At 40.9% G+C, this 21,427-nt stretch overlaps 1 protein-coding gene across 1 annotated transcript in view; it reads left to right on the top strand.

Annotated features, from left to right (window-relative positions):
* The window catches only part of MTPN (myotrophin), a 55,699-nt gene extending 43,267 nt beyond the window's left edge, over positions 1-12,432 (top strand). The window contains exon 4 of the mRNA XM_048830290.2: positions 8,968-12,432. Coding sequence (XP_048686247.1) covers positions 8,968-9,054 — 87 coding nt within the window. The 3' untranslated portion in view covers positions 9,055-12,432. The remainder of the gene's footprint in view (positions 1-8,967) is intronic.
* The last annotated feature ends 8,995 nt before the right edge of the window (positions 12,433-21,427 follow it).

Genomic DNA, 21,427 nt, shown 5'->3' with positions numbered 1-21,427 from the left:
TTGACTGTGCGTTGTCTGAAGAAATACTTCCTTTTATTTATTTTAAACAATTAAGGTTTTTGATATAGCTTCTTTCATCCAACTGGATCCTGAACTTTATTTTGTCATTTAAAATTTGATGCATGATGAGGCAGTGGTTTTCCCCAGAAGGAGAAGTCCCAACTCTTGGGGCTTACATTGACCTAATTGTCTGTGTACACACTACAGCTTTGCTCCTGCTGATTGCAAGTGCCCTACTACAGTGACATAGTACCTCCACCAGAGGCGTAGGGCTTATGTTGGTGCAGTTAGGATGACAGTGTCCACGTAGACACTGTGTTACTTACATTGACTCTTGGCTGTCATTCTTGTCAATTTAACGGCTCTGTGCTGCAGCCGTGAAAGCCAGGCTATCACCAGGGTGGGTGGGTGGCTCCAGCTAGAGCCTGGCTACCCACAGGCTCCCCATCCCACTCCATGCTGCCAGCCAGGCTGCTGCCTGGAGGCTCCCCCGGGGATCTGTGCTGCTGTGCATGGAGGCTCACTGTGGGGAGCCCTGATATTGCCCCCCCCCGATACTGCCCCCCCACCCTGCTCTCAGCTCCCCACAGCCACGCTCCCGGTGGGGAGTTCTGCATCCAGAGTCCAGACAGATCCCAAGCAGCTGCCGGGCTACCGTCAGGGAGCTGAGTGGGAGCAGCCCCCTTCACTGCCCCTCTTAAGTCGTTGGAAGAAAATCTTGACTCTGAATCAAATCTCCGTCATTTGAGCAGAGAGAGAACATCTGTAATTGGTACAGAAGATCTGAAGGAGAAGACTAACAGAAACTTCGCTGTTTTGTAGTTCCTTTTGGTTAATCTCTAATGTATTCTAGCATTTCAGTTGGGTTTTGTGTGCAGGTGTTGGTGGCTTGTGGTAGACAGAAAGTCAAGCTAGATGATCTGGTGGTCCTTCTAGCCTAAAACTCTGACTCCGCTTGTTCACCTATAACACCTTGTTTTCAGTCTGGAAAGCAAATTAATGCATTCAGAATCCACTTTACTGTTGGAAGCAAATGGCATCCTTTGTGCTCTTTCCATTGTAATAATACTTTTATGCCCACGTACAAAACTAAATGTTTCTGCCCTGAAAACTTATTTTATTGTCTTTTACACTACCTAGGTGCTACATAGTTAGAAACAAGAGCTCAGGACTGGGTCTGGTCTGTAACTTAAAAATTTGGTTTCTTTGCCAAAACTTCTAACCTTCCTGTTCTGAAGAGCATTTAACTGTTTGTTTGAAATCTAAAGCAAAATTGATTCAGAACATTGTATGTGCAGGAAACATTTTAGTCAATGTCACTGTCAATGTAGATAGCCATAAAAGCAAACTGCTAAATCTTGCCCAGATGAATTGTGACAAAACTCTCAAATGTATGTAATGAATTGATAGTATTCCAATTCGTACTCAAGTGTAATTTGGTATGGCATCATGAGAATCCTGAAAGTTTACTGCCCTTGAACATATTTAAAAATTCCCTCTTAAACATGCATGTGTGCTACCATTTCTGCACCTAATGCTTCCTTCCAACACGCAAACAGAATGGCTGCGGTCTTAGTAACTGTACTCTTTTTGGGTACAACTACACTGCACTAAAAGACCCATAGCATAACTGCCCTGGGTCAGCTGACTGGCTTGCGGGACTTAGGCTTCAGGGCTATAAAATTGCAGTATAGACATTTTGGGCTTTGGGCTGGATCCCACACTATGAGATCCTTCGCCCTCGCAAGGTCTCAGAGCCTGATCTGCAGTCCGAGCCCAAGCGTCTACACTGCAAATTTTAGCAGTGAGCCCAAGTCAGCTGACCCAGGCTCTGAGACTCTCCTACCATGTGTTGTTTTTTTCACAGTGTAGACATACCCTTTGTTCCTGTACCCAATAGTGCTTTCCCATGTGCTGGGGGCAGCAAAGGCATTATCTTCAGCTGTTGTGCATTGAGTACAAAACAGATTAATCTCTCCTGCAAGCAGCCCTCTCCATAGTCACGGCAGAAAAGTAACACAAACAATAGGAATGGAGACTGAAGATGCTACTGAGTCTGGAAGTACACTAGTCCCTCCCAGTCAGTGTGGAGGCATATTAAAATGGTATGGGAACATTTCCATTTTTGCTGACTATGCTCTATCTTCTCTGTGTATAGAAAATTTCAGTCTCTAGTCCCATCAGTAAGAGTACTTGTAGAAGAGTGTCAGTCTTTATTAGAAAAAGGTATTCTCTGAGGGATTTATTTTGCACTTTTCATAACTTGTGTTTTTCAAGTTGTCATAACTTGAAATGCCTTGAAATGATATCAAATCATATTCAGTTCAAATTTAATTAGCCTTAAAATAAAATGTCTGTTTTCATATTTGTACTTCCAGAAACTCCAACCTAGATTTGTCTAAGACAGTACACTTTTCAGGTGACAAAGTTCATGTAGATTTGTAGGGATTCATATTATAAACTCCACAAAGGATTCAGGTAGTCCTACAGAACCTTTCAGATACTATCCAGTCCTGAAAACTTCACTGTCGGAATCTAATTCTGTCTGTTGACTACACTTTACTTTGCTCCAGTTTTATTGTTCTACGTAAATATAATTAGTTTTGGTACAGAAGTGCAGTTGCTTTGTAAAGTATAAAGGACAAGTGCATTTGGTCTTACTATTGCTTTAACGACTCCATTCTTGTTTTATTCTTACATTTAATAGGCACATTTTCCAGCTGTTGTACAATTAAGGGGCTCATGGTGTTAAAAACAGTATTATCTTTCAATGCCACCTGCTGCCATTTCCTCAAAGTGGAGCTGAACTACAGCAATACCCTTAGTTGTTGAATATTGTAACTTTGGAGTAAAATTACTCCTTATCTACTAATTACTTCCACTGCTAAAACCAGACTATATACAGAGCCTGGATAGCGTAAAGAATCTTAGCACTTTACTGACTTCCAAAATGTATGTGTATTTTTGAAGTTTTATCATGTTCATCTTCCCTAGAAGTGTGTTCTTGGCTTGATTGAGGTGGTGTGAAGTATTAGCTGAACGGCAAGTTACTATGAACTTCCTCAGTCCAATATCTCGGAAAAGCGTGTCATAAGTGTTTTAAAAAAGCAATCCATTTGGCTCTCAGCTTTTGCAGCATGTCTGTCCCCATGTGTTGGAAAGTAGCAGAATGTATGCAGACCTTGCCTTAATTACCATTTGGGCTTGACACCAGGAAAATCAGTTTCTCTAACTTATAATTCAGTGCATCTCACTACATTGGGCACACCTAAACTTTTACCATTCTGAGTGTTTCTAGTGGCGTTCCCCAGTAGTGACACAACTTTCACTAGACCTAGAATCTTTCAAAATGACATTAACTCTGCCCATTGTGTTGGCACCTAGCCCAGTGGGGTCTCTGGGTGCTACAAGATAAAGATAACTTCTTATAGGCTGGGTTAACATGAGTAAATATGGGGGAAGCTTCATTTCTTGGAAGACAGGATTAGGAAGGTAAATAGATCAGCAGGCTGAAAACAGAATGTTTGTGCTAACTATGATCGGTGAATAGCTAAGGGACACATCAGAGCTAAGATAAAGAAAGAAAACACCCAGTGGGACAATCAGGTAATGATTGAAATAAGTTGGGAACATAAAGATGAGGTAAAGGGTAAATTATATATGGACAGTGTTGTGGACAGAGCATGCTGTTTAGGGATTGGTTTCTGTGAAGTAACCAAGCCAATCTCATAACATGTAATACAATGTATAGTACATGCAATGTAATGTGTAAGTGTGTATATAAAAAGAGATTTGCTGTGTAATTTTGGGTGTGTGGTACACCCTACAGCCACCCCCTATGCTTGAGTCTGATCAACTCAGCGTTACAGTGCTGTATGCCAAATAAACTAACTTGAGTTGTGGAACTGGAGTCCAACTGAGTTCATGGGGATCTGAGTGGAAGAGGTCTTTGGGGAACCCCAAAACTTCTGTGGTACACAGTAGATGCATTTTGTTGCCCTAAGGGGCATGTGGTGCAGATCTTTGGGTGGCACAAGCACACTGATCTTACAGATGCTTTCTTTGGTTAATGCTGCTAGCATGTTAGAGTAGAAAGGTGAGGAATGAATGTCTTTCTCAAAGAGGAAAGAGTGAAGTAGACCAAAGGGCAGGAAAGCTGGCTTAACATTTTTAATCTGTTCACTTCAGATGGGGAAATAAATGAAAACTGTAGAATCACCTTGCCCACACTTTGAAAATGCCTTGTGGTTTTGAAAATTGAAAACTTGGGTTTTTTAGGCATTTTGACCTAAACTTATGACTGTTTTTTGCATTGTGCAGAAATGCACGACTGGTCTCTCCACTTGAAGGAAAGATTCCTTTCTTATAAACCAGAGCACTTATTTTGAGGAAACTTAGTCCTTTGTTAGACTGTAATATCATAGGTAAAATGTAGTGGGTTTTATCCTACATGTGATTAAACAATTTTATAACTCACACTTTAGATAAACTTATCTAGGTTAGCTTTTTTGTAGTATTGAAGTAGTGTACTATAGCAAATGCAAAATTAATTTTACTAAATTATGCTTATATTTACTAACAGTTTTAATAACTTGTTTAGAATTTATAATAAACACTGATCAGATTCTCTCAATCATTTGAACACACCAGTATTTTTTTTTAATAGGCCAATAGGGATATCTCTGGTTAATCCTTTACCTAATTAACAGTCAGCTTGCAAGCTCTTACAGCATGTCATCTTGGGAACATAATAATCAGGGTTCAGACTCAGGCAGAACAGAATGTCTTAATGGCACTAAAAGATGACCTTATAGCCATGGACGTAGGCAGAATTTCCATGCTCATACTGCTCGACGTCTGACAGAGTAAACCCCAAGGTATTGCTAACCCAGCTACCTGATGTAGCACAGCACTGCAGTGGCTCCAATAGTTCCTCTCCCAGGAGAACTAAGTGACGAAGGGTAACTGCTTCAAATGCACTTACTTGAGGAGTCCCAGAGGGATTCATGCCATCCCCCATTGTTTAATATCACATGGGAGATGCCACATACTCAGCTGCCAGCAACATGACATGACACTCAAGTGTGCTTCATTCACCAGTCATGCAGCCCCTGCCACAGCTAAGATGTCACAGGGCCTACTAGGGATCACTGTTTGGATGAAAAGTAGCTGGTTCAAGTTGCACTAAGGCAACAGCATTATTGCTGGTTAGACGGGAAAAATGATCTGAAGAACTAGCAAATATAGTCCCCACCTTCCATTTAAGGCATGCAGCATCATTGATCAAACTGGTGCAAAATGTCAGAGGACCCAGACGTCTCACTAAGCTTTCATGACCAGGTGGTGTTGGTGATTTAAAAAAAATAAAATAAAGCCTTTCAACTCCAGCTCACTAGGAAATTTGTACAGCTCAGAGGAAGGGGCCTGCCCATGCTGTTACAGTACTCCAATTACAATTGGTAGGGAAAGTTTACATTGAATATATGGACATTGCTTTAAAAATGAAGTACAAGAATGTACAAATATTAACTGTGCTGCCTGTCCTGCAGACATAGTGAGTGTTGTCCAAATACTAAACCTCAAACTCAGGTTCCACCATATGTAGTTTGCTGAAGGTTACATAGCAATTTAGTGTCAGAATCAGAGTTAGAATTCAAGTTCTTGGCCCCTATCTGCAGGGTAAACCTTTTGAACAGTTCCTTGTCTACTGGAAATAAGTATTGAATTTCCAAAGGAGACCAATTAATCTAGCACTCATTTCTCTATTTGGGATTTTGCATCAAGTTGGTGATACTGGAAATAGGGCTAATAAGTGCCTTTTTAGGAGAAATCCTACATTGTAGACCACTAAGTAATATGTGAGCAGTTATCTCCCTATCTTGAGATTAGACTTGGGTTTGTTTTGGGTTATGGTTTTTTTTTTTTGGGGGGGGGGGGGGGAGAAGTTACCATTTAGTGGGGTAGTTTAAAGAAACATTTACATTGAAGGCCTTCAGGAGTTTGCTTTCAAGTGCAGTATGTTCCTAATTCTTAATCATGTAAGTGTGGGCTTGTGTGAAACTTATAACATGGTTTCATTTTAGCAAGAGCCTTATTTTATGTTCTCACTTAGAGATATTTATATCCTTGGTATGAGATTGATTTAAATCAATTTTGCAAAAAGTCAACCTAATTTGAAATTGTGTGCTATTGCAGTTTTAGATTAAAATATATGAGCTAAATTGAAAATGCTGTTTAAAATGCTACCAGTCTTAAGTGAGAGTATTTTATATGAATTTCACAAACCTGCTGAATGTAAAACAAAACAAAAACAAACTATTAACACATGTTTACAATGATTCTATTCAATTGAGGGTTACCAGGAAAAAATGTAAGCTCAAAATTAAATTACTTTAGCGAGAACTATGAAGTATAGAGATGTAATACACTAAAGTTGAAATTTGTGTAAATTGCAATCAAATATATCAACAGAACAATACTAGTAGTGTAATGCAACATTTTCAACTATAATTTGAGAGCAAGAATAAGAGTCTCATTATCCAATTTTACAATTACGGTAGGGTGACCATATGTCCCATTTTGGCTGGGACGGTCCCTTTTTTTTTTTTTAAGCCCTGTCCCAGCTATCCTGACTTTATTGGCAAAAGTGGGCATTTGTCTCATCTGCTCTTGCCAACTTGGGTAGCTGGCAAGAGCAAAAGGGACAAATGCCCACTTTTGTCAAAAAAAAGTGGGATGTGGTGCAGGGGGTGAGCGGAGATGCCAGACCTACACAGGATGGGGAGGCAGAGCTTTGGTGGGTGTGTGGAGGGGGTGGGGGGGGCAGAAGAGGGGTTCCAGTGCATGGGCGGCAGGTTAGGGTTCGAGTGACCAGCAACAGTCTCACCGGGCGGGAGTGAAGTGGTAGAAATATGTACATAGAGTTCATAATCTTACATAGAATTAATAATCGTACAGATTCCCAAATTATCACAGGTAGCCTAACGACAAAGGATGTTAACGGGGCCCTGGGACTTGTCTTTATTGGTATTGATTAATATTAAGTGTGAAATTTAATTTTAGGTTTTATGTATGGATTTAGTCTACTAAAAAAAGAGGAACAACTAAATGTTTCCAAGTGCATAATAGCTTCTCTATGATACAGCTAAAGCAATTATTCTGTATTCTTCTACATTTTTCTTCCATCAGTATAGTCTTAGTATTAAATTTTAAAAAGTATATTCTTTAAATTTAAGGATGAGGGTAGTAAATAGAATTAAAGATGGAAAAGTTCTGGTAGTCTCTGAAATCCTTTTATTTCCAGAGTAATTCTATTCACTGAGCATACTTCCTGGCACCTTGTCCAATCTAACCTTGTTACTACCAATGGGTCTTCCTCCTCTTCCCAGGGAGTCTTTTGCACAGTCTCATACTTCATTTTTAGGCAGTGTCTTTCCTGAATAGCTTTTCCTTTCATCCCATTAGTTCTTTTACTCCACCTCCACTTCCTTTTGTATTTCCACCATTAATCTGCACACTTACTATGTCCTCTTAGTATTTTAGCTAAGCTACCCATAATTTGTCCTTCGTCTCCACTTTCATGCGCAATGTGACTACACAAAATGCAAAGTAAGTATAATTAACCGCACAAGGTGCAAGGCAATGGAGATGGGTCCATTCCACTTCTAACTTTTCTGTTATCTCTACTTCCAGATCTGATATTTTTGTTCTCTTTTGAGCTTCCTCTAATATCTTTTTGGTCCTAGTGTCTCTAGATGTACACACTATTGCAAGTGTAGTTGAACCTGATATGTAAAGAAAAGGTGCTGTTGCTTTCCTTCTTGGAAAGATGTTGCTTTTGGTTATTCCATTTTATTCTACTAATTTTATGGCTTCACGCTTTTAGAATGCCATTTTAAAAAGTCTATAAACAAACATATCTTCCATACTTCTTAACCTCATTCCCCCCCCCCCCACCTCCTTCACCACCAAACTATAGAGTGATCACCTACTGCCATGACATGACATAAGGGAAGGAAAATTGGACAATTTTGTAAAGAAAAGGGGGGGGGGGGAAGTGAGACGAGTAAGAAACATTGAATTGCAATGTGGAACAGCCTATTCATATTCCTGTAGTTTAGGACTGACCAGATGAAAACTCTGTAGTGTGCTAGGTTTGGGTCTTGTACATCAAAACCATTTAGTGCCGTTCATTATCTTTGTTTCCATTTCCTAGAATATTGTGGAAGGCTGGGTAGTAAAGCCACTATCATCCAAATTTCAGTACTTAATTTTACGTTATTTAAATAGTAAGCTGCACTGGGTCTTGTAAAATTCATTTGGCCATCATTAATGACCTAATATATCGAAATTAGGACAACGTTTGGTGAGCAGGCTATTGAGAATTTTGATGTGATGGTGGACGGTATTATTCCTTACTAACTTTTGTCATGTTTAATTGATTCCCCCTCATTGTGTCTTAGTAGGCTTTTTTGAAGTTATTTGTATTGTTTTTGAGAATATAGGAGAACATTACTAATTTATAGAAATGGGGGAACTATAGTGACTTATTGAACTTTGCATCATAGCAAGTATGTGAACAAATAAAAAAAACCACTATTTTTCATCCAGTTTCTGATATCTAATGGGCTATGCTAGTAAATAGTATGTACTATAATTCATAAAATAGTTTTAATGTGACCTTTCTGCAGCACTCTGTACCATTCAAAGTGGAGTGGCAACCATTTTTGTGTATTAGCTCAACTTCAAAACCAAAAGATTGAATATATTTAGCTATGAAACTAAGTAGCTTGTGGTTTCTGAGAAATATACAGCATGTAAAGGAAATTTGTGAGCAATTTAGTGAGTTCAAAATAGTTCTCCAGTGTGAGTAATGACTAGTGTGCCAGAACCCCTTCACAAGAAACTGCCGATATACCAAGATGCAAACTCCTTTATTAAGTGACACATCTTCTCATGTTTTTACAGGGTGCTGATAAGTCTGTGAAAGGCCCAGATGGACTAACTGCCTTTGAAGCCACTGACAACCAGGCAATCAAAGCTCTTCTTCAGTGATGGATGGACTGATATAACTAATGTCTTTTCTGTGGCCTCACACTGCTGCCTGTCTGTCACTCTTTGTATCTTCCAGCTTCTTCAGCTAAATACTTTGGGGGGAGGGAATTCTCAATGAATCAAACTAACTAGGGGTCTCGATCAAAACGATAATCTGTTTGGAGAGAATGGAAATCTGTATAATCAGTGTCCTTCAGGGTTTGTTTCATACACAATCTTTTTTCCATTTCTAGTGAAAACAAACTTCTTCTGCAGGAGGGAGAAAGAACATGCACTTAATTGGGTTGTAGGCCTCCCTGGTTAGTTCTATTAAGTTTTGTGTTGAAAGATCAATTTAGACAAAAGTACTGTATTAAGTACTCTAAAACGCTAACTAAGAGGCAGTAGTCCAATGTTGTTAGTGTCGGCCATGATATAAAATGTAGTAATTGAGGCAGTTGGGTTGCTTATCTCTTGATAGCTATATCCTTCTGCTTTAAAGCATATGTTGAAATACTGAAGACTTCTGATACTAGTTAAAGGAGCTATCTCCACCTTGACTAATCAGATGCCACACTAACCTTTTTGGACTCCTTGTAAATCAGGAAAGACCGGTTTAGGCAAGACCTTCTTATATTAAGAACTCTGTAATCCCAAAGGCCTGCCAAGGTACCTTGGGAAGATTGAACTTCAGGATTTCCCTCCCCCACCCTCAATGTGTTCTAGTCCAGAACTGACCAATCTGACTTACAATATTTTGGGGTCTGATAAGAAATGTCACTGCAGTTTACCCTTTTGGATTATCAGTTGGAATTTCCTCATTTACCATGTCAATGTAAATGATATAGGCACATATGGTGAAAGCTCCAGGCCCTCTGGTACCCAAGAAGAATTTCTCTGCTACCTTAAATGATTTAAACTTAGTGCTGCTGGTAATTATTTAGATGTTCTCCCTAGAAACTAATATCAAAATTGCTAAATGTTTTTTGCTATAGTTTCAAAAAAAATAGTTCTGTGAAGAGCTTTTCTATATTCTACTGTCAGGAAAAGGAAGACTTAAATATAGTTTCACTGAAATCTGTAACTACCACAAGAGGAAAGGTAAGATTTTTTTTTTTTTAGTGAATTTCCTACGATTCCTCATCAACTGTCTGAAAAGGCACTCTTTTAATGTCATGACTTCATTGAGAGCAACAGGCTTCTTCTGAAGCTCCTGCTACGTTCCTACAGCACGTATGATCCTGCAAATATATTTAAATTTCATCTGGAAGTTAATGTACTAGTAAATATTACAGCAGTAGAACTGATAACTAATTGAAGCAGATTTAAGATTGTAACAAGGGATTCCCACCCCATTCCTCCCACGAAAGTCTGAGCTTTTGATTTTCATCTTTAGTTTGCATTAGACACATACCAGCTCACCCAAACAATTCACAGTACCTTTTTTTTTTAAAGGCATACATTATATAAAAGAATATATTTACCTTTGGGATGTCAGTATATGCTGCTTTCAGGTATTATGGTAACATGCAAAAAATGTGCATCATGTTTAATGCAGAGTATGTTTAAACAAAACAAGGAAATCTTATTTTGATTTCCCGTGTCTGGAATTGAGGTGATGTCAGGAGGGTGAGCAATACAATATTTCGGGATTGCCATCCAGATAAATATATACTAAGACATTTTGGGGTCATATTTTAACCATGTTGCATAAAATTGAATGTACTTCAATTATAAACAACCCTGTATTTGGAATGTAAAATGATAACAAACTGAGTTATACATATGCAGCATCCCCACAGGATAAAAAAAATCAGGAATACAGTCATTCTGGCCAATGAGAAACTGTAGTGAGCCATTATTGATAGGTTTCTTGGATTTATGGGAGGTATGGATGGCAAAGAAGAGTGGAAAGATTAGAAATGTTTTAAAAACTGTAATCAATCACTGAGTAACTGATAAATGAATGAGCACACTTGACTAGTTGTTCTTTATTAAGCCTTTTAAAATAAAGAACTCTGTAATCTATCTCTAATCAATGCTGGACTATCATCTCATTACGATAGTGTAGACTCTGAATACAAATTCTGACTTTCTGTAAGATATCACTGAAGTAATTATTTCTATATTGGCATAAACTAGTCTCTACTTATGCTATTAAAATACTAGTCCAAATTGCAGTTTTCTGAAATCTTTCTTTAAAAATTTCAAGTTTGTAGCGAGTAGTGTCAACAAATTGTGTATCTGGCCATAACATTACCTCGTATTGTCCTTTTCTCTTTGCCTTGGCCTCCCCGTATTGTCCTTTTCTCTTTGCCTTGGCCTCCCCGCATTGCGCCCCCCCCCACCTCCGATCAAGTGATCATAATTGTAGTACTGGATCATTTGAACCTTCTTTGTACTAGATCTTCTGGTGATACAGTAGAGGCTATTTAGCCTTAATTTCCTGCAATTATGAAAACACTTGAATTTTTCTTGACCTATTTCATGTGGAAAAAAAACTGCAAACACTCTCTAACAAGACAAGTGTGTGTTTAATTTGACTATAATATGAATCCAAGCCACTTTTGCCAGAATAGATAAAGGATGATACTTAAATGTATGTTTTTACTAAAGAAGAAAAACTTGTTTGCTTTTTGCACTACATGAAGGGTTGTCATTTTTGTCCACATTTTAAGAAATATTAAACACTTTTGTCCATGCACAAAACAGAAATATTATAGGTTTGCTCATTCACTTCCTTTTCCTCACATTTATGTGAGAAATTGCCTGGCTACCTGTTTCTAACTAGCCCTTCGATGGGTGAAATTGTCAAACTGTAAATTCTTTTACACACAGGAAACTGTAGAATAGTCAAACACAAAGGCTTAGATATCATGTCAAAGCCAACTGGAAGTGCATACATTTGGAAATCCACTTAATTTTTATTGCTCTCCCTTTCAGTTTGCGTTGAATGTTTTAGAACTAAAATGTATCTTGGTTTTTACATCTTCTGCTCCTCTTCCTTATTTAAAATAAATGCTTGAGACTTAAATGGAGCTTCCTCCTCCTTTAATACAATATTCAATGCATTAATTTGTCTGTAGAAGAGGCTGGTAAGAGTGGAGTGTCCTAGTTCAAGCAATTGCAGTGTTGCATGCAAAATTTCAAAATGAACTGTCTTAATTATATTTTGTAAATGAAGAAACAATCATATCTTTCTACGTAGTGATGGAAGAAAATTAATGCTTTGTGCATTTTGATATTTGACTTCCTCTTTTCACCAGTGTAGTTATTTTGACACAGTTGGGTTTATCGTTATCATAGTTCATGGACATCAGAATGCTCAATGATACTGTATTTTTAAGTTTGTTGCAAGAATGAATGAATGAAATAAACTTGAATTGTGCTACAGAAGAATCTGCAGCTTTATTTCCCTACACACTCTTCCTAGGTGTATTTTTTTGTTAATCTCTATTCATACCTACATAGCTGTTTAGCTCTAGTAGTTCAGTTTAACTGGCACTGTGCAGAGTAACTTCAGCTATATTAATACAAATGTGGACAAATCTGAAGGTTGGTTTACATGAATGCTGTAAATCGATCTAAGTTATACTAGTTGATGTAACTTAGGTCTTTTTACAGTGGTGTCTATGCCACATTCTGTCAACGGAAGACACACTCCCATCAACACAGCTGCCGCCTCTCGAGGATGTGGAGTACAGACATCCACAGGAGAGCGCTCTCCCATCAGCTTAGCATCTTCACCAGACCCGCTAAATCAACACCACTATATTGATCACAGCAGTGCCAATTTAACTGCTAGTGTAGACATGGCCTGAGAAACCAGTTTTGTTCTTGAGTGGCCACTAGTCTTAAAATTAGCTACGTTATGATTTAGAGCACACACATGCTGTCTCTTCTCCTACCCCTCACCTTTCTCTCCCCAAACCACCACCTCATAACCCCCCCCACCCCACCCAGAAAAAAAAATTTGGGACTGAATGAGCATGGAGACTTGCATGGAGACTTTCACTGGTCAATAAACAATTCGTCATATTGAGATTTGCTGCTTTAACAGAATGCTTGCATTTGCACTGGCTTCGTCTTATTTGCCTGAAATGCAAATAGACTCCACTTCATGTTTTGTGACCACTCAGACCTTCAGAGATTAAAAGGAATATTAATAAATACAGGAAACCAGAGACTGATATGGAAACAAAGTGCAAGTGTACTTTCCAAACTACAGCGGACCCTAGCTAGAGCACGGATTCGCATATAGCGCGGTCGCTGTGATGGATCCCAAATTTAAATATTTAAATTGGGATCCATGGTAACGCAGTCCCTGCTATAACGCAGTTAACGCGGTACCACACATGGATCCCAAATGCTGCGTTCTAGCGCTGGTCCGGTGTATATCAATGCCCACTTTGAAAGAAATGTTTTATTAATCCTTTGCTCCCAGAGCCTGTACTTTCCCTGTTAGATAGTAATGCATGGTGCTAAAGGCTTGCTGTCCCTAAAATCAGTTTACTGTAATTGCCTTCTAGAGTTGATTAAAAGGACCTTGGAGAAAAACAAACTTTTCCTGACTCTGTGCCTCAGTTGTCCTTCAAGAGTAATGCAGTTCCTTCCTTCCTCAACTTTGCTGTCCAGAACAGTTGAGTGAAGAGCTCATTTACAGTAGTAGGTATAGCTGGAGTGTATGTAGATGTTGTATATAACTTCACATTTTGTATTGATTTCTGTATCTATATAAGAAAGCACAGATAACACAAATTTTAATAGTTAATACTATTCCTTGTAGCAGGAGACAGAGTAGTCGTTTTTATAATGAAATGGAATATTGTTATAAAAATTATAAGGGACAAACTAGGATTCCAAAATGAGAAGCTTCACTTAAAGACTTGGGTTTTTTCCTGTAGTTTTCAATTTTGAAATCATTAACTTATCTGCTAATGCTGTATGTACAGCCTGCTTGTTAAAAAGTGGTAAATACATGTGGGAAACATTCACCACACATTAGCATTCCAAAGCAGTTCAAATGGTGCCACTGCCAGTGACCATTCATAATTGTATGGGTATGTTTTCAGTCATTTGACATTCAGATGTTTATAAGATAACTTGCAGAAACTTAACCCACGGCAGCCTTTCTTCACCTGGCTGAGGAAGACAGAAGCTCATTTTCTGAATAAACATACCTCTTTGGATGTACTCCAAAGTGTATTTTTATGCTGGTAACTAATATCTTGAAAGGGCCCTGTTACTGGAAGTTAATTTTAACAAATAGTGCCAGTCAACCCGAAGTGCTTTTCTACTCTACACCAGCAAAATACAGCCACCTTTGGGGAGGACAGCAGCCAAGTTACTGGCCCACATTTTTTGGCAGGGTTTCTCAACCTTTTTCTTTGAGGGCCCCCCCCAACATGCTATTTAAAAACTCCATGGCCCACCTGTGCCACAATTATATACAGAAAAATAGAAGTCAGGGCCAGTGTTAGGGGGTAGCAAGTAGGGCAATTTCCTGGGGCCTCATGCCACAGGGGTCCTGTGAAGCTACATTGCTCAGGTTTCAGCTGCAGCCCCGGAAGTTTCAGCTCCATGCGATACAGTTTTAGCTTTCCGACCTGGGCACCAGTGAGTCTAACACTGGCCCTGCTTGGCAGCCCCCCTGAAACATGCTCATGCCCCCCTGCCCCTTCCCAGGGGCCCCAAACCCCTGGTTGAGAACCACTTATATGTCACGATGTGAGGAAGGAGAGAATTTGTACAAGGGCATTTTTAACTTCTAAAAACACTACTTTTCCTCAATACTCCTTGCACTAATAGTAGAATATTTCAGATTAACGTTATTGCTTTTCCTTCAACAGCTTTTTTCCTTGAACAAAGTATTGGGTACAGTGAATGCAGATGGATGGATAACAAGTGTCTGGCATGGGGTTGAAGGCAGGGAGGAATTAGTTTTGTACACAATCCACATCTGGAAGGCCACTGAGGCTAAAAGTTAGATGTGGATTGTGTACAAAACTAATTCCTCCCTGCCTTCAACCCCATGCCAGACACTTGTTATCCATCCATCCATCCATCCAATTTACCTCAGATCTTGAGTTAAAAAAGAAGCCCCATGGTGGTCATGTGGATTTAAGAATAAAATATTTTATTAAGGAGGAAAGTAGTTCTTAGAGCAATATCACTGTGCGTCCTTCACTTGTAGGTGTGGCAGTGTCCCCTGGGACAGGAGATCTTCATCTGCAGTGCCCACCTCACAGCATGTGTACCCCACCCCTCTCGCACTGTGAGTGGGACATATATAATGCTGTGCGGTCTGACCGCCCCCACTTCCTTCTCTACTGCCTTTGGTCTGGGACAGAATCCGCAGCAGAGCCCACTTCTATTCTTTTAATAGATAGTGCCTTACCTGTTAGTGTAGTGTGGTTAGTATTTTCTTTGTTATCTATATATATGTGTGTGTGTGTGTATGTACGTATACAATTTTTTTCTTATAAAATCTTTTTAACTTTACCTTCAGTTATTTCATAGGTTAGGTTTCCATTTCCCACGCTTCTTGCTCAGGAAGCTTTTTCTTTCACATTTATGCCTGGATCCCCTGGGTTTAAGAGGTGTGTTTCTTGCAGGGCCACCTTCCTGGTAATGGAGGCCACCCACAGTGCATTTGCTGTGTGGGAGAGGAACATGTCGCACAAAAGTGTTCCCACTGCCTCGGCCTGAAACCCAAAGCCAGAAAAGACAGACATTAGATTAAAACTTCTCCTCAGGGAGAAATCGCTGTGAGCAACAATGGACCTGGGCCTGGACTTCCCTAGAGAGGCCCTCACGCTCTGCAAGTCATCTACCAATCCTCACTCTCAACATCCCTCGAAGAGAGAGTCTTCTCTTCCTCACTCAGATGAAAAGAAACAGGCTCCCTCCTCACACTGAGGCACAGAACACCATCCCTGGGTTGGGCTGTTGCATCATCTGACAGGACATAGCTCTAGGGCCCATCCGAGTACCTCCGGTACCAACATGAAGAAACTCTAAATCTCCTAACTGGGCAGAACTACAGCCATCAGCACTGTTTCCCAGCTCTGGGAAACAAGACAGGCTTACTTCAGGAACTGTGGCACCAAACAAAGTACTGCCCTGGCGCCCTTTCCAAAACTGTCATTACTGCACGCATCTGATGAAGTGAGCTGTAGCTCATGAAAGATTATGCTCAAATCAATGTGTTAGTCTCTAAGGTGCTACAAGTCCTCCTTTTCTTATTACTGGCCAAGTTATCTGCAAGTCTCTCGTGCCATCTACAGCCACTTAAGGGAAATACACCTTCCCTTCGATACTGAGTCATACACTGGCACTGATGATGCTTTTTCCCCCTCCACAAGACCTTAGATACCCTAAAGACCTGCTGGTATCTGACACTTCTGAGTCTCCTCTTCTTTGACATGACCTCCCCACGCTTTCACCCTCTTCTCTGGACTCTCAACACTCCTCCCTTTCTCCAGCAAGGATGGCTCCTCCCTTCCCAAGCAATGAGGAGGAAAAGGAGGGCTCTATTGCTCTCTCATCCACCAGACAAGTCACACCTATTCATCCTCACAATCCGCATCTGGTCCCTAATCTTGGCATGCGCCACCATGGATGCAGCTACATGTTCCACTCCCTCCACACTGGCCATATTGGGACCCTTGGGACATGTACAGGCCACAGTTTGGTAACCCCCTCAGGGAGGAAAGCCAGAGATCTACGCTTCTCCCTTCTCCATCGGTCTCTCGTCCTCTGGAGGTTGAACCGCCACTGGTACCAACTGAAGAGGAGGAACAGGAAGAGGAGGCTCCACCAACACTACATTCCCCCCCCCCAAAAGCCTATCATGCCTCCACCTCCTACATTTGCTGACAACTTCAGACATTTTTCAGGATTTATTCTGCATGATTGCAGACTCCCTGCAGATTCCTTTGGAGGAAGTCAAGGACTAGCAGCATAAGCTGCTTGTTATCATCCACACATCCTCTTCCTCCAAGATTGTACTACTGATCAATGAGGCTCTTCTTGACCCTGCACTGTTCTGGTAAAGGATGCAGAATGTCTATTCTCACACCCCACCCCAAATTCTTTGGTTGTCAATATGATGCAAGAGGGAGGTGATCAATAGCAATCCCATGGTAGTCATCCAGACAGGGATTGGAAATGCCTAGACTTATTTAGACACAAATCATATTCATCAGCCACACTCCTGTCATAAATATAAAGGGAAGGGTAAACCCCTTTGAAATCCCTCCTGGCCAGGGGAAAGCTCCTCTCACCTGTAAAGGGTTAAGAAGCTAAAGGTAACCTCGCTGGCACCTGACCAAAATGACCAATGAGGAGACAAGATACTTTCAAAAGCTGGGAGGAGGGAGAGAAACAAAAGGGTCTGTGTCTGTCTGTATGCTGGTTTCTGCCAGGGACAGACCAGGAATGGAGTCTTAGAACTTTTAGTAAGTAATCTAGCTAGGTATGTGTTAGATTATGATTTCTTTAAATGGCTGAGAAAAGAATTGTGCTGAATAGAATAACTATTTCTGTCTGTGTATCTTTTTTGTAACTTAAGGGTTTGCCTAGAGGGGTTCTCTATGTTTTTGAATCTAATTACCCTGTAAGATATCTACCATCCTGATTTTACAGGGGGGATTTCTTTATTTCTATTTACTTCTATTTTTTATTAAAAGTCTTCTTGTAAAAAACTGAATGCTTTTTCATTGTTCTCAGATCCAAGGGTTTGGGTCTGTGGTCACCTATGCAAATTGGTAAGGCTTTTTATCCAACATTTCCCAGAAAAGGGGGGGTGCAAGTGTTGGGAGGATTGTTCATTGTTCTTCAGATCCAAGGGTCTGGGTCTGTAGTCACCTAGGCAAATTGGTGAGGCTTTTACCAAACCTTGTCCAGGAAGTGGGGTGCAAGGTTTTGGGAAGTATTTTGGGGGGAAAGACGCGTCCAAACAGCTCTTCCCCAGTAACCAGTATTAGTTTGGTGGTGGTAGCGGCCATTCCAAGGATAACGGGTGTAATATTTTGTACCTTGGGGAAGTTTTGACCTAAGCTGGTAAAGATAAGCTTAGGAGGTTTTTCATGCAGGTCCCCACATCTGTACCCTAGAGTTCAGAGTGGGGGAGGAACCTTGACAACTCCAATTTAGAATCTCCAACTACAAAGTTCTCATAGCTAAGTATAATTACCTAAACTACTCTAAATTGGAGGAACTCTGTCATGAGCTGCTGGAGGCCAAGAAAGAGCAAGTCCAGTCCTTAATATTGGAAGGACACCTTCCCATACAGCCTGGCAAGGTTCCTTCCCCACTCTGAACTCCAGGGTACACATGTGGGGACCTGCATGAAAACCTCCTAAGCTTACTTTTACCAGCTTAGGTGAAAACTTCCCCAAGGTACAAACTATTTTACCCTTTGCCCTTGGACTTCCACTGCCACCACCAAACGTTTATCTGGGTTTATGTATTAGGAAAGCATTGTTTGGAAACGTCTTTCCCCAAAAAATCCTCCCAACCCTTGCACCCCACTTCCTGGGGAAGGTTGGGTAAAAATCCTCACCAGTTTGCATAGGTGACCACAGACCCAAACCCTTGGATCTTAAGAACAATGAAAAAGCATTCAGTTTCTGAAAAGGATTTTAATAGAAGTAAAAAGTAAAAAAGAATCACCTCTGTAAAATCAGGATGGTAAATACCTTATAGGGTAATTAGATTCCAAACATAGAGAATCCCTCTAGGCAAAACCTTAAGTTACAAAAAGACACAGACAGAAATATTCATTCTATTCAGCACAGCTTAATTTCTCAGTCATTTAAATAAATCATAATCTAACGCATATCTAGCTAGATTACTTACTAAATTCTAAGACTCCATTCCTGTTCTGTCCCCGGCAAAAGCATCACACAGACAGACCCTTTGTTTTTTTCCTCCCCCCAGCTTTTGAAAGTATCTTGTCTCCTCACTGGTCATTTTGGTCAGGTGCCAGTGAGGTTATCCTAGCTTCTTAACCCTTTACAGGTGAGAGGATTTTTCCTCTGGCCAGGAGGGATTTTAAAGGTTTTTACCCTTCCCTTTATATTTATGACACAGCCCTACAAGCCTCATTAGACTCTGCAGACACCACTGCCCGATCCATTGCGACTGCTGTGGTCATGAGGCGTGCGTCATGGCTCCACCTCTCAGGTTTTCCTAAGGAGGTACAAACCATGGTAGATGACTTACCTTTTGAGGTCCAGAAACTATTCTCGGAGCACACAGATGATTCTCTGCACTCCCTTAAATACTCCTGAGCTACACTCCAATCTCTCGGCATTTACACACCATCGCCGAAGAGATGCCCAGGAAAATATTCCTCGCCCTCCCCCTGCCCAGATCCCAACCACAGCATTACACCACTCAATGGCATTATGACATCCAATACTGAAGGCAAAGGCCTCCTACCAAACGTAGACAGCTTGCTACCTCTCATGCACCCTACCAAAGCAACAATTTTGAAGGTGTGGTGGAAGCCCCGAGAAGCCTCACCCTATTCCAGTCATTCCCTCCATTTTAAACATTCCACCAGTTTGGTGACTGACTAGCTCAGTTTTTCCCATCTTGGAGACTAATCACCTTGGACAACTGGGTTCTAGAGATAATCAAGGAAGGATAATCCATCCTGCCCCCCCCCCCCCGCCCCCACCACATCCTTCTTCAGGGACCCCATCACAGTTTCATTCTATGGGAGAAATAAATCATCTGCAACTGGGAGCTATAGAATTGGTCCCTTCCCAGAACGTGGGACAGGACCTACTGCCACTATTTCTTCATCCATAAGAAATCCAGGGGCTGGTGACATCCTGTACCTTCACAATCTAAACAAGTTTGTCAAACTTAAATGCTTCAAGGAGGTCACCCTTTCCATTATTATCCCATCACTGAATGCATATTTTCATACTAAAATGCACCCTGCCCACAGGCAATTTCTCCAATTTGTCATGGGCAACAATTATTAGCAGTACAAGATACTGCCTTTCGGACTGTCCACCGCACCTTGGGTGTTCTCCAAGATCCTTGTGGTAGTCGCTGACTACCTTAGGAAAAAAGGAGTCGTCATTTTTCCATACTTGAACAACTGTCTTCTCAAGGCCCTATCAAAGACCGATGCTTTCTGAGCTGTCCACAAAACAATAGATCTGTTCACAAAGCTAGGCCTCCTTGTGAACCCAGAAAAGTCTACTTCGACGCCAGTACAACTAGAATTCATTGGCTCACAGTTGAATGCTATACAAGCCAGAGCCTTCTTACCACCTCGCAGATTCTCAGCTATAGTAGATCTGGTATCCAGTGTATGGATCTGCCCCCAGATCTCTGCCAGAACGTGCCTCCAACTTCTAGGTTGCATGGCAGTGGCCACTTTCATGGTCAGGCATGTAAGACTACACATGTGATGTCTTCAGGCATGGCTCCGTACAGTTATATCTCCCCCACAAACAAAGCCTCCACAAGCTCTTATCCATGCTGATGAGAGTCAAGGATTCACTACTTTGGTGGACATAGCCCAACAACATCTGTGTCAGAGTTCCTTTCCTCCAACCAACACCGACCATGATCCTAACAACCGATACCTCCTAATTGGTTGGAGAGTGCATCTCCCTGATCACACCATGCAGGGTAGACGATCATTAACCGAATCCACTCTGTACATCAATCTCCTAGAATTACGAGCAATCCACAACACCTGCCGACATTTCCTCCCTCTACTCAAACATCATACCATCAGAGACACGACTGACAATCTTGCCTGCATGTATTACATCAACAGACAGGGTGGAGTGAGGTCCCACTCTTTATGATCGGAGGCAATCAAACTGTGTTGGATACATCAGTTTCACAGTCATTTCAGCAATGTCTCTCCTTGGACACTAGAACACCACCACAGACACAATGAGCAGGAGGTTCTCCCACAATCACGAAACTGGTCATGTGAGCACTTCAGCCCATCTTCGGCGGATGGGGATACCCCACTATAGACTTCTTTGCCACACAGCACAACACCCACTTTCCCCAATTCTGTTCCAGAGCAGGACTGGGACACTGCTCTATGGAGAGACGCATTCCTCATAATATGGGAAGCACCACTCCTTTATGCCTCCTCCCGCCCCCTCGCCCCCCAGCTTTTCAACTTCTTGAGGGAGAAATTGGAAGGAATCATTTCAGAATTGCATTTAAAATTATATCTGATAAATGCACAAGGCTTGCTTTTCTGGCTGGGCTTCCACTGGGAAAATTACCAGTAGTGATGCTTTTACTTTTTGAAGCCTCAATTAGATTTTGTTAAACTCCTGTAGAAAACCATCTGAATTATGTATGGATCAGAGGTAACTGATCATTAATGTTTCTGTTAGAG

The sequence above is a fragment of the Caretta caretta genome, chromosome 1 (genome assembly GCF_965140235.1).
Source record: "Caretta caretta isolate rCarCar2 chromosome 1, rCarCar1.hap1, whole genome shotgun sequence".
Lineage (NCBI taxonomy): Eukaryota > Metazoa > Chordata > Testudines > Cheloniidae > Caretta > Caretta caretta.
The sequence above is the reverse complement of the archived record's forward strand: the minus strand, read 5'-3'. Positions and strand labels throughout refer to the sequence as shown.